Below are 13,180 nucleotides of genomic sequence, written 5' to 3' on the forward strand. Positions count from 1 at the left end.
TTGGTCTATGTGTGTGCATGTTCGCAAACGTTTCATGCGGCTCTTACGTTCGTTTTACATGTTGTCTATTATTTCCTTTTTTATTTCATTAATGTGTAGGCCCTATGTGTATGCCTGTTCGCAAATGTTTAATTGAGGACGCAACATAACGTTCGCAAACGTTTGGTGCGGACGCAACATAAAACTGCCCGCTCAGCTTGGAGGGAGGTTTTCCGTGAGTAAACTATTTGTGTCAAGTTCGTTCCGAAACAGAGTGGGAGAGTTCATATTTTTTGTTGAACGTTATGCCAAGCCATTCTGCCTTATATGCCAGGTGTCATTTGCGCATTTCAAGGCTTCAAATCTTCGGCGCCACTTCACCTCTCTCCATGCTAAAAGTAAGTCCCACAAAGCAACATGCATAGTAAGAGAAAAACGCTATTTTAAATTGTTATATTTTTGTTTGTGGACTTGGTTGAACTGAGAGTTTGTGTGTGAGGCAGTGCACACAATGTTCATTGTTGAAAATGACTGCCCTGTCGTCTTTAGTACTGTAGGAGTCCAGTCCTGTCATTATCACAGGGGCGGCCTTAACGATCTGGGGGCCCGTTTCAAGTCCTAGTGTGGGGCCCCCTGTTTTTTTTTTTTTTTTGATAAATAATGCTTGTGCATGCATGTGCAAGCTCCCCGCGAAAATAAAAACGCCCCCCCCCCCCCCCTGAAATCTTACTGGCCACCCCAGTGCCCCCCCCCCAGTTCAAATGTTATTTTTTATTTTCATTTTATTTTTTTAATTACATTTTTTTCCTGATATGCATCCTAGTTCAGAGATGATATGTATTTTTTTTTCTTTCTTAACTTTTTTTGATAGGTAGTTGCCAAGTTCATCACACAAACACTCCAATCCACTGATATGAGATCAGTTTTCAATTTTCAATTACTAAATTAATGGTAGGCACTAGAACTGGTCTCTGGTCAGCAAAGGTCTTGAAAACAGCATAAGTGTGCTTGTGACATGCGTGCCACCCATGCATGTGTATAGGCACGTGTCCCAGCAGATTTTTGAAATCTGAATAAAAAAATTAAAGTTTGTAGTTAGCGAGTGTAACATGTTCTTAGCAAGGGCAGACTTTCATAAATAAAGGTTTATTTTTTTAGCAAGATATTTGGTCAAAAGCTAGTGGTCATCCGTCCCTCTGTGCAGTTGTTAGGCATCTGGCTGCTAGCAAGTTATGTTGTCTTGCTAATTTTACTATTCATCTGAGCTGAAATAAATATTGACTTTTTCCTTTATTATCTTCGCCAGAATGCACCAGAATGCTTAGATTACATGTTAAAAACACAAAAAAAATCTTCTGGGGGGGGATGCCCCCAGACCCCCCTTCAGGGGTTTAGTTTTCTGACAAACATTACAATGGATACTAACATGATGTGGGCATTTGGGATTATAAATCATCTTTGAATTGGTTGTACAGCATATCACATGCTATTCATTCAGGGGTGCGATGGCCACCCCACTCTAACTCTGTGGCCCACCTTGGCCACCCCCAGTCAAAATTTCCTGGAATCGCCACTGTGTGTACCCGTGTGTACGATGTGGCTCTTTGCAGTAACACAGTTAAAAATGTGGCTCTTTGTCTCTGACTGGTTGGCCACCCCTGCTCTAAACGAAAATATTTATTTGTGATTGATATAAGAATTTAAGTTTACATGGAATAAACAGAAGGAATGGAAAAGATGGACAAAAACAGAGGAGAAAAATCCAACAGGCGGGATTTGAATTAAAATGTTGTGCTTAATTATCAATATGATGTGATGTATTAAGACCACCCAGATCTTACACAGCAACTTATATTTCAGCTGTTTTAACATTTTCGCAAAACAATATGAAAACAGCATAGTTAAGAAATGTAGGATACTTTGATAATGAGTAAAAAATCGACAACACAGAGTTGTGCCCCATGGTAAAACCACATGTTCTGTGCTGCTTGAAAATTCACGTTGAGAGGTTAGCTAATGGGAGGGGGCACATTTAACATGATGCACAGTGGCACCCCAAAGAATATTCTTTAATTATCATTAGGCTTACCTTTATTTACATGGGGCTGGAGTTTAGCCTACAATGCAGCTGGCAGAGCACAAAGACTGGGCAGATCGCCAGCCCATCACTGGGACTGCCTCTGACAGACAGAGTCACTCACAAACATATGAGCAATTTAGAGCCCTCAATCCACATCCAAGTGTTTGCCTAAGGACTATGGGCAGAATATTCACAAGAAAACAATGGAAGACTGGGGCTTCTGGACACAGATGCTTCGCTTCTAGTTTTGAGCTGACAGCTAGCTACTTTATCATTATGTCACTGACTGAAATACACGACTGTAAGAAAATAGAATCAAATACAGAGAGAAGATTCAGAGTCTCACAATTTAGTTAGTAAAGTGCTTGTGAGATCACTGACTTCTTGTATATTTGCATATAACTTCTTAAATGTGGAGATCAGAGGATGTGAAGGAGCATGGTTTTAAACAGTAAAAGTCTGCAGTGACTTAAAACACAAGACATTATGCGTTTAATAACACCAACTTCCCCTAACCTTTGCCAAATTGATTGTGCTGCCTAGACTTAAGCACTGCCTTTAAGTGAACTTCATTCACTTTAAAAAAAATTGCCACTGAACAAAATCCAAGCAGTGATGACATCGGACAAAATAGAACATGATTGGGGAAAAATTATAGTAATCTATAACATAACGTCATTTTTTAAGGGAAAGGGTTGATTATTAAGATACTTGAGGTTGCAGTTAAAACTGGTTGCCCCTTAATTATGACAGGCCGAGTGTCAAAGTCCTGTTCACAGCAGATAACCGGTTAAGCTCCAGTGCACTCTACTGTCACCAAGTCTGGAGAGCAACCACATCATTGTTCAGGGAGGCCAACTCTCCAGACACATCACCTTAAAAAAAGCCCTGCATCCTGACTAATTGGCTTTCAGTGAAACAATAGGACTCGTACAAAAAATGTGTTTCACCTTTACGCTTTTCTTACCATTATTTGGTTCTGATTCAGATAAATTTCTCTCAAGAGTAGGCTGTCTTGTAATCAGAAACAGCAAGGATCAGTGAATACTAATCATATAGTCCAATGTGCATCATTGCGCCTGTCATGGTTGTTGGATGATTGTATTAGAACGCGTAATGATTAGGCTAATTAAAAGAATTGAATTGGCAGCTATTGGTGTTCATATATTTAACGGAGCAGTAAGCCCATATAAAATACTTACAATATGTCAATTTATCATTCAAAGTATCTCGGCATGCTGCTGGTGTGCTTTTCATTTAAGCTGCCAATTCAAAGTGATATCAAATCAGCAAAAAGTGGTTAAGGCCTCTTTATAGTAAGGACTGAGCAAGTAACAGAGATATCTGTAAAAAAAATAAAAAATCACTAACAGTAATGGGAAAGGAATGCTGCATAAACTAGATTAATCCACCTCTGACAGTGGAATAGTTTCCCGGAAATGTTTTTAGTAAAACTCAGTTTGGCAACTTAGAGGATTTCATTTCCTTTTTAAAGAGCATTGGCCAGCAAGGTCAAGCATGCTGTGATAATCCTCCAAAAATCTTTCTGGTGCCCAACACTTAGAAATACCAGGTTTTGTTTGGTACAAAATAAAAAATAAATAGTGTCTCTGCTGCTCACCCCGACTTTGTATCTTCATCTATGCATGAATTCCACCATCCATAATGTAGAAATGTAATAATCCACTCAGCAAGCATAATCTTTTCCACAGTTTTTTTTACATGCTCAGTAATATTTTCATTAGAAATCTGTCAAATACTGTAGCTCTCCTCACAGTCTCTTGAGACAAACCTAACTACTGTATGTAATCACAAGCTAAAAACATTTAGCGTCTTACGGGAGGAGCTACAAAAAAGAAACTGTAGTTTAACATTTATAGAAATATTAACATGTGGAACATGAACATACTTGGATAGTGGATAAGTAGATGATGCTGCATGAGAGGTTTGACAAGTTTCTGTGGGTGTTCTGACACGTTTCCAGTTTCCACCATGAAGACGTTGTTACCACTGCAAACCATTCACAAGTTGACCACAGCTCCTGAACTAATCCCAAACACATTTTAACATGCTTTTGTTTTGCGACCTAATTTAGTTACGTTTTACTTTTTTTTGTTATGTCCCATCACTAACATCTGACTCTGAGGTAGGTTTATATAGGCTTTTCATTCATGTTAAAAGGAACAGTGATATTGTCTATTGTCAAATTTCCCATAATGGCAATTAAAGAATAACTGCAGCTAAATAACAAAAATAAACAGAATAAATGTGGATCATCATCAGGTTTATCATGACCTGATGATCCTCTTCCCACAAATTGTCCAATAGGCGCAGTGTAGATGTTGAAAAACATTATTTTTTCATCACTCCACAAATTGGACCCCATGAGAAACAGTTAAGGATCCTTCCGGATACTCAGACCATCCCTAACTTCAAAGATAACCTGAAATTATGAGCATAGAAATTCCTCTAGTCATGGCATCTTCCACGCAGGAGGGTTGTTTGGAAGACAGCTCTCTCCACCCTCTTTCCTGGCTGGTATTATTCATGAACATTTTGTGATATAATTTAAATGAAGAGGCAGGCACATTACAATTACCGTGTCATCCGGTCCCAATGTAGCTGCTCTGTGGTTCATTGGTATGCACATAATTTGGATGGGAGCATATAAAATTGGCCCTTAAATGTTAAAGGAGAGTGCAATATACTGTTTGTTACATAGGGGGGCATGTACAAATGATGACTTTAACATGCACAGAAGAGCAAAGGCTGTGACATTAATGCTGTGTGTTGACAATCATTTGTCAACACTGATTTTATTTTACAAATTATTGTAGACAACAGCGATGTATTCCTTGAGCAAAGTTCCTGTGAAAATAGCACTGTAAAGAGTGAATGGCCAAGGTGTGAGGGACTCCAGCCATTGCAGTATAACTCTTATGTCTGAACATGCCAAGGGCTACAATTTGTCTTGCTCCGCAAAGTGGATTTCTGTTGTGCCAGAACAGGTTGTAATTAATCTCAAGTGTGCTAACAAGGAGAAGCCAACTACTGCATAGACACTCTGCTGTACTCCCGCAGATGGTAAAACCAAAAAGGTATTAGCGGTCTCCACGGTTTCATCACGTTTAATTGTACTAATTAAGGAAACTGGTTTCATTTGCAAACCGTGGTCATAACATGGGCTCAAATCCCCAGCCACATTGTGCAGATAATCCATGCTTTTTCACTCACCCCTCATTGTGCTGCAGCCATGATCATAATAATAACAATAATATAATGATCACACAATGAATCATGAGAATGGGCTATTAAGGTTGAGGGAAATACACACAACATAATTCACTGGGTCAATATGAATCCGGAGAGAGGGAACTGACACTCCCACAGGTAGCCTACTCATAATTTAGTTAGCAGGTCCAGTAGGCTATAAACCAACAATATTTATCCTCTGTATTAACACACTGATGAGCACTACTGTTTTTTTAACCCTCTACTTATGGATGCTACAAATTCTTGCTTCCCTGAAAACAGTTGCAGCTATAGTCCTTGTTAAGGGCACCCTCTGCTTTGGCCCCTTTGAAACCCCCCACTCACACAAACACAGGCAGCAGCAGCAGCAGCAGCAGATGCCTCTTCCTGAGTCCTGACACTTTAATCCCAGCAGATATGCACTTTACCTTCACTGACATCATCCACACAGGTCTGCTTGGACAGTGAGGATGCGTTGAACTTAGTTGAAACCTTGGGAACTGGATTTCACCTCATCCCTGAACAAACCTTGTCTGTGTGCAATGCATGAATGACTTTTGAATGTTAACAGAGTTTTACTCTCACATATGAGATGGTGCACTCGGAATAGTAGGGTAGCCTACTACAAATAATGTAATAGCTTACTCCTTGCCGTTGAATAGAAATAGGTATTTTAGGTATCAGGGCAATAATGTCCAGTCATAGAGTGAAAGGAGGGAACAAAACGTCTACTTACCAAATTCAGCACCGTTTCAACAATATCCCGGTTGCTAACTTCTCCAACCTGGATCAATCCGATGAGAACAGCAAATTTGGTTTTGATATTCCGGATAGGAACGGACGGATTGATAATCCCAGCCGGGAGGACCACTGAGCCTGAGCCAGACATCATCATCGTCTCACCGGCGGCGGCAGCGGAGACTGGCACCGCGTGTTGCCTGTGTCCTGGAGGAGGTTGTCGGTCCGAGAGCGACAGCGAGCCCGGCATTGTCACCAGTCTCTCGCTTGTCATCTCACACAACCACCCCCTCCTCTCCTCCCTAGACCGGGAGGCTTCACAGACTATTTACACGCTCTTCTCCTCTGAATTGAACTGAATCACTGCTGCTCTGGAGCATCAAAAAGAAACGAAAAAGAAAAACACTCGCGAGGCACCGAAAAACAAAAACAAAACACACACAAGAAATCACTCTCCGTCAGTACAATCCACTCTCGAGAGTTTCAGTGAGGGAGTCCGACGTGTTGAAGGTGCCTGGCGGTTAACTGGGCTGACTGTGTAACACCGGTACTGTGTTCATGAAGATGTGTGTGTGTGCCGCTCTCTTGGATGAGAGTCTCCGTGACAGTGCTGCTGTCACCGCCATGTTGCCGCCCCCTGCCTGCGGTTCTACTTACCACGCCTGCGCTGGCTAGCCTGGGGAGAGTCGAAGATTGACCGCTAGCAGGCCGCCTACAAGTGCTGTCCACCGGGCATTTGTCATTAGAGAAGTGCGGAGAGGAGCTTATAGCGTAAACATCGGTAAGCAGGATAAACATAAGCAATGGGTAGGCTAAATATTGCAGTCCACTTCCATTCTACAAAGTTTGTTGTCAGCGCCGGGGCAGGTTGACAGGTGGACTCGGAAACAAAAGATGGCAGTCGGAAGTCAGGCTTCTATGTTTTCTTAGTAGGCCTAATTAAAAAAAAGAAAAAAAAACATTATCTATGCCATAGCCTATTTAAAAGGTTAAGTCATTTGTAATAAAAGTAATACAAAAAATGTAATACATTTAAATAATAAATTTAAATGTAGGCTATCCATAAATTGTTCTTCTCGATTTGTCTTCATGATGATGGCCATAGGCCTACAGCAGTTTTGGTCTATTTGGAAAATTAGAATAGCCAAAAATGAAATTGTATTGCCATGTAACATTGTATTGCAATAAGCTGTAAGTTTAATTAAATCCATAAAGGTTGAATGGCACATTATATTGATTATTTTTAAGTTTCTTATTTAAATAAGATACATAATGCAGCAACAGGTCATATTTTTTTAAATAGGCTACCATGCACACATGCACAAGTCACAATTATGTGTATATTATCCCACAATTTCATCCACCCTTCACATAAATCTGTGCTAGTTTCATTACAGTTTGAGCTCCGGGTGTGTTCTATTCATTGATAAGTCTGTGAGGCACGAAGGTGACCCTGATAGTCTATTCAAAACAATACAACACATCCTATTACAGTGAGATTAATTCCCCTGGTCTAAAGGTCAGTTCATATCCCTGTGCTTGTGAGTTGGTTTAAGGATCTGTGTGTTTGCTTTTTTACTTTTAAGCTGTGTATATTACTTCACATTATTACTTCACATTTGTTTTTCAAATTAAGTATTCCCTTTACCTTTACCAGGTCTGTTTTACTTTTAATGAACAAAATGTCAACCCATCACTTGCATTAAGTAGAAGAAATCCAGTAGGCCTTCTGTACTCCCTTTTGTCTTAAATGTTTTTGAGACAACAAAGAAAAGTGACTTCTCCATTATTCTGTCTTTGTCCTGTTTTATTTTTTCCAAGTCATATGGAAAAATATGTACAACAAAGGAACCTATCAGGTTCCAGTGGTTATAAAAGAGTGAGATTGACAACTTGGCAGCATTCCTGTCCATCCTGATCGTGCTGACTGACAGCCAGAATCTGAGCTGGACATTTCATGTCCTCATTAAGCTGATCTGCGTCAGTGTGGCTATAAAAGAGGGTGAAATAGTGTCACAATTTAAATAGCTGTATATCTATCATGTATACTGTAATGTAATGCTTTACAATTAGCAATCTGATATGTGCCCTGCTCATCTTTGAGTCAATAAAAATAATTAATTTCATCTTTTGATGTTGGTTGTTTTCATTTCAAAGTGGACTTTTGTACTTTTATACATTTATTTTCAGAATGCCATATCTTTGGATTAACAGATGGTAACTTTATTAACACCTCAAGATAGGCGGACTTACTTTTTTATCTATTGTGTCCTTGAGGTATTAGTCCTTTGCATTTATTCTTTTATCGCAACATAACATGATTGAATAATGTCCTTTTAATGTCAGTGGGAAATCAATGCCAGGAGCTCAATCCATTCTATCCTTCCGTCCTCCATGTTTAAATTGCTAGTCGCTGTTCCAATGAGAACCATAAACCCTGCCAGTGCTGAATAGAGGTCAATGGGGAGGGGGGGGGGGGGGTTGAATTTGCTATCGACACACTTAGAGAGCATACATGGGGAACTAAATCAGGGGAGCAGATCCACAGTCAGTGAGCTGTGGTTATGTTCATGTAATCATATATCATCTCTGCGTATTCTGTAATGGTTGGAGTGACCGTTACATGACTTGTCTGAGCTGCCGCAACCTTACACTTTATCTCAATGAGATTTTGAATAGTTACCAGATATAAACAACATGTATAAAAAAAATATATATATATACGCATGTGTGTGTTTGTGTAGATAATGATAATGGATTGGATTTATATAGCGCTTTTCAAGGCACTCAAAGACGCTTTACAGGGTTCCAGGTTCCATTCATTCACACACAGTCATACTGGTGGTGGTAAACTACCATAGTAGCCACAGCTGCCCTGGGGCAGACTGACGGAAGCGTGGCTGCCATTCAGCGCCTACGGATATATAAGTTTATACTTCTTCCTACTCCTTTTCAGGCATATCAATTCAATATGTTGTTTGTTTATTTTGTTTATTTTTTATTTCTTTTGAAATCATTTGAACATATTTTTTTATTGTATTTTCATGCTTTTAATTTTTCTTTTTTTTGATATGTCTGAAATAAATTTAATCAAATAAAATCAAATCCTTTAAGATTGAAACCATTACAAAGTTGATCAACTATCTTTGAAAGTAGTAGCATTAGATATCTTCTCACCCTTACTACTTGAATATAATTTGGCCTATACAACTGAATGATAGAAATACATTTTTATAATATTAATTATTGAGGAAATAAGATGGTGCCACTGTAAAGATGAATACTCTGCTGATCAGAAAGGGCCATCTAGTGGACAGAAATGATAATCAACCAGGTTAAAGTAAGTTTTTTCCATTTCCAAACAGTTTGTATTGAAAGGCCAAACAAATTACTTGCATTTTTCATTTCCCATTAATTTCAAATCACTTGTTATGTTTGCATTTAAGGGAGTTGGAAGCTCAAATAGTGTCCATGTAAATCCACCCAATGTCGACTGCCTTCAGTCAAATGTTTCCTTTAAATGGCCAGTAGAGGTCCCTCTCATCCCAGATCAGGGATAATTGTGTTCAAAGTAAGTGTATATGTAAATGAGTAGTATACATAGTAGATGTACTACATACACTTTTTATACTACATATTATGTAAACATTTACAGAATGTTATACCAGGCATTTAAACTCCCGCACAGGTCAGTAGGTGTCCATTACTGAATCATCTTAAAATGTATCGTTTCAAAGGTGTGACGTGAAAGCAAGATTTAGGAATCAGTGCATACAAATTTCAATTTCATAATTTTGATAGTTTTATTTAAAAATGATATGTCTCTTGTACTTGACTGCACAATCCAGTACCCTTAAGCAGGTAAGATCAAGTCAAACCTTAAGTCATTCTTTTCACAACCATAGGAGGTCAAAGTTTAATAAAATTACATCCATTCCAAAATGGCAATACTGAGGCAAAGTAAAACCAGCTTACAATTTTGTACCATGTGTATTACAGAAAGCTTGACACAGTAAAATAATCAATATATAGGATATTAACATATGTACTATTTATCCCTTCACATATATACAATATATTCATGATGTTTGAAGGTACAGTATTCACACACATATGTACATACACTTGAGTCTAAATCATAATAATTATAGCTTTAAATCTGAAATGAATAACATATACATGCTTCCCAGAAGCGTTTAAGAGCTTGAATGTCTTAGACATTGTAGATCAAAGCAACAGTAATACATTATTAAAGATAATTATAATGATAATATACAGGTTTAGCAACATGAAGGTAAATACAATCCTAATGCTAAGGACATTAGCAAGATGATTTATTTCCCATTGAGTAATTATGCTCAGCACCTATAAGATGTCCTCTTTTGTCATTGTGCAAGTACAGAAAATATTTTCAGAGCATTCCTAACGGAATAAACTGTGCTTTAGTTCTGGGGTCCTGTTTATGTGTTGTGTCTGCCTGTAAGCGATGACCCAAAGGCTCAATCTTGATCTCAAGGCTGCACAGACACAAGTAGCAAAGAGTTTTATATCTTGGTCTCAGGGCCATCTGCAATGAGTGGCTGGAAGGAGTTGCGGATCCGCGCAGCTTCTGCGGCATAAAGGTGACCAAAGGCTTTGTTGTACCAATCTGGTGACCTTCCCCTGAAATCAAAAGAGTATATTCAATATGCAATAGTGTAGATACATGCTCAAATAGGGAGCTTACAATATATTTTGCATTTGCTAAAGGAGAAAATGAAAAAAGAGAAAATTAGTGAGATAATCTTTTCATAGGAATCTTGTGTGACTTACTTTAAGTCCACTCTGCAGATGTGAGTTAATCTGGACTTCCCTGAGCCGCAGGGCTCTAGCAAGTAGCTAGACTCCAGGACTATAGCTCGTACCGCTCCAACAGAAGGACAATCATCCTGCTCTATAGACACAGAAACCAGGGAGCAGGCGCCTTTGGGCAAGTCCGTCCTCCATGACCTTTGATAAACAGAGGTGAGAATGAGTATTAACCTTAGAAGAAAACAATCTACGTCTGCTTATAAACAAAGGATATGTTGTTAAGACGTTTTCTTCACCACCCACCTGAGTACCACAAAGTCCCTGCTGGGATGAGGGGGCATGCGGTTGAGGACATAATGAAACACCTCTGTCTGCTTGTCCAGTGTCTCACACACTTTCCACTGCAGCAGGTCCACATCCCACAGGTGGCGCTCTCGCAGCACACGGTTCAAAACTACAGATGGCGGCGCCTCCACCTCTACAGACACTCGCCAGCGCCTCAAAGGATTCCAATCTCCCACCTGGACAGGGAATACAAAAACAATCATGTCAACTCGTGGATCCGTCAACAAGATCCATTCTTAAGGTATCAAGCATTTCATTCACATTTTTTTTCATTATTGATTTGCTTTTGTTAATTTAATAATTTGGAGTTCATAACTGACATTGGGATTATTTTATTTCAAACAATAATCAATACACTTCACAATCAAAGGAAGAACACACACCTTCTTATAGTAGAGCTCTGTGTTATCCGAGCTGCTGCAGGACACCCAGTATTTGGATTTTTCCCGGGCCTCTTTGAGCAGGTTCTGAAGCCTCCCCTCCAAATGAGTTTGGTACGTTCCGTCGTCATCTTCCAGCTGCTTGCACAGCTCATCAATTGTTGGTGCATGCAAGTCAGCCTCCACGTATGAATTACGCGACTGAGTAACCATCTCATGAGGGATCTAATGGGCGTATAAAAGCATGAGATAAGACTCACTTCAAATTTACACAGAGGGAGGCCTGGATGGTGCATCCAGGCTTGAAATTCTTGCATCATCCAAAACCACAGATTCTTGTACCTCAAAGAGACGGTTGCACTCTGTGATCATATGAGCGAGTCCTTGTGTTGCTGCTAAGTTTTCGTTCAGATCCTTCTGGTCTGGTCTGCCAGTGGCGTATTTCTTCTGCATGGCTCTGGGGATTGTAGGAAGAGAAAAAACGGATTAGGCCAGAAGAGTCAGCAGGTCAACGTCCCCACAAAGAGCAGTATATAAACCCCTCTTCCACTCTGCAGGAAACCCCTTTGATCCCTTTAGCAACAATTTCAACATGGTAAATTAGAGAGCTTTGCTTTGTTTGTACACAGCATGATCTCATAAAACACTGAGCTTTAAAAAGAGTGCCATGTCCCTTTGAAACTGGCCCAGAAAGAGAGTAATCTACTGCATCCCTGAGGGCTGAGCGAACTCTGTAACCCTTTTTTATGTATATCTCTATGGAGTCATGGGTGACGATAATCATGCAGGAGTTAATATAATTCATGCATTTTCATAATTCATTAGTTAGGCACAGAATGGTGGGCAACAGTAACACTAGAAGACACAAGAACAAAACTCACTTGGGTGAGAGATTGTCTTTCTTGAGGATGTTGAGATGAAATAGGGACGGGGCCAGGCACACAGCAATGTTCATGGGTGTCATCTGGTTCTCCTCCACAGAGGAAGTGACATCACTGAGGAAGCAGAGCAGGGTCTGCAGCACCTCTCGGTTCTCATCGGACATCAACATGATGGCTGCCTGGACAGCTTGCAACCTTTGGTCCTTTGGCACATCTGCTCGTTTGAGAGAATTATGTTAATTATGTTTCTGCTTTACAGATATAATGGTAAAGAGAGAAAAGCAAAAATGAACTGTCGAAGTTCATTTACTAGATATGAAATTGCATCAGGTTCACGTATTATGTTCAGGTGCAGTTGTACCCAAAATAAATGGAAATGATACAACACAATTGAAACCTGACATTGGATAATAGTCAAGCTTAGAGATGTGTATGTCTTTACATTGGTAGATATGGAGGAAGGTCTCCCCCAGCTTGCTGGTCAGTAGAGGCTCAGGTAGATCCCTGAAGAACTGCTTCACCATGTCGGCCACATCATAGGCAGACTGATCCTCATAATTCACATTGTCTGGAGAATTCTCATTCATCTGCCTGAGAGCTTGAATTCGAGACTTCACTCCTGATTTACGAAAGAGACCCACCTGAAAAAAAGCAACACGGGTGTTAATGGGAACTTGTTGTTTTGACCCCAATATGTAACTCAGTGTATTGTTAATATTCTACTTGTGTATCTG

General features: G+C 39.7%; 2 protein-coding genes across 5 annotated transcripts in view; both read right to left on the reverse strand.

Moving 5' to 3' along the window:
* Window positions 1–6,323, reverse strand: part of LOC307248537 (neurobeachin-like) — a gene marked incomplete at both ends in the record, with an annotated part of 199,544 nt that extends 193,221 nt beyond the window's left edge. For both annotated transcript variants that reach the window (XM_080024948.1, XM_080024947.1), the window contains one exon: window positions 6,048–6,323. In XM_080024948.1, coding sequence (XP_079881074.1) covers window positions 6,048–6,323 — 276 coding nt within the window. The remainder of the gene's footprint in view (window positions 1–6,047) is intronic.
* Window positions 6,324–9,855: 3,532 nt separating this feature from the next.
* The window catches only part of stard13b (StAR related lipid transfer domain containing 13b), a gene marked incomplete at its 5' end in the record, with an annotated part of 57,692 nt that continues 54,367 nt past the window's right edge, over window positions 9,856–13,180 (reverse strand). For all 3 annotated transcript variants that reach the window (XM_080053522.1, XM_080053523.1, XM_080053524.1), the window contains 7 exons: window positions 9,856–10,711; window positions 10,862–11,038; window positions 11,144–11,361; window positions 11,569–11,790; window positions 11,908–12,022; window positions 12,447–12,660; window positions 12,889–13,087. In XM_080053522.1, the coding sequence (XP_079909648.1) occupies window positions 10,594–10,711; window positions 10,862–11,038; window positions 11,144–11,361; window positions 11,569–11,790; window positions 11,908–12,022; window positions 12,447–12,660; window positions 12,889–13,087 (1,263 nt within the window). In that variant the 3' untranslated portion in view covers window positions 9,856–10,593. The remainder of the gene's footprint in view (window positions 10,712–10,861; window positions 11,039–11,143; window positions 11,362–11,568; window positions 11,791–11,907; window positions 12,023–12,446; window positions 12,661–12,888; window positions 13,088–13,180) is intronic.

Source organism: Ammodytes marinus (genome assembly GCF_949987685.1).
Source record: "Ammodytes marinus genome assembly, chromosome: 3".
Taxonomy (NCBI): Eukaryota; Metazoa; Chordata; class Actinopteri; order Uranoscopiformes; family Ammodytidae; genus Ammodytes; species Ammodytes marinus.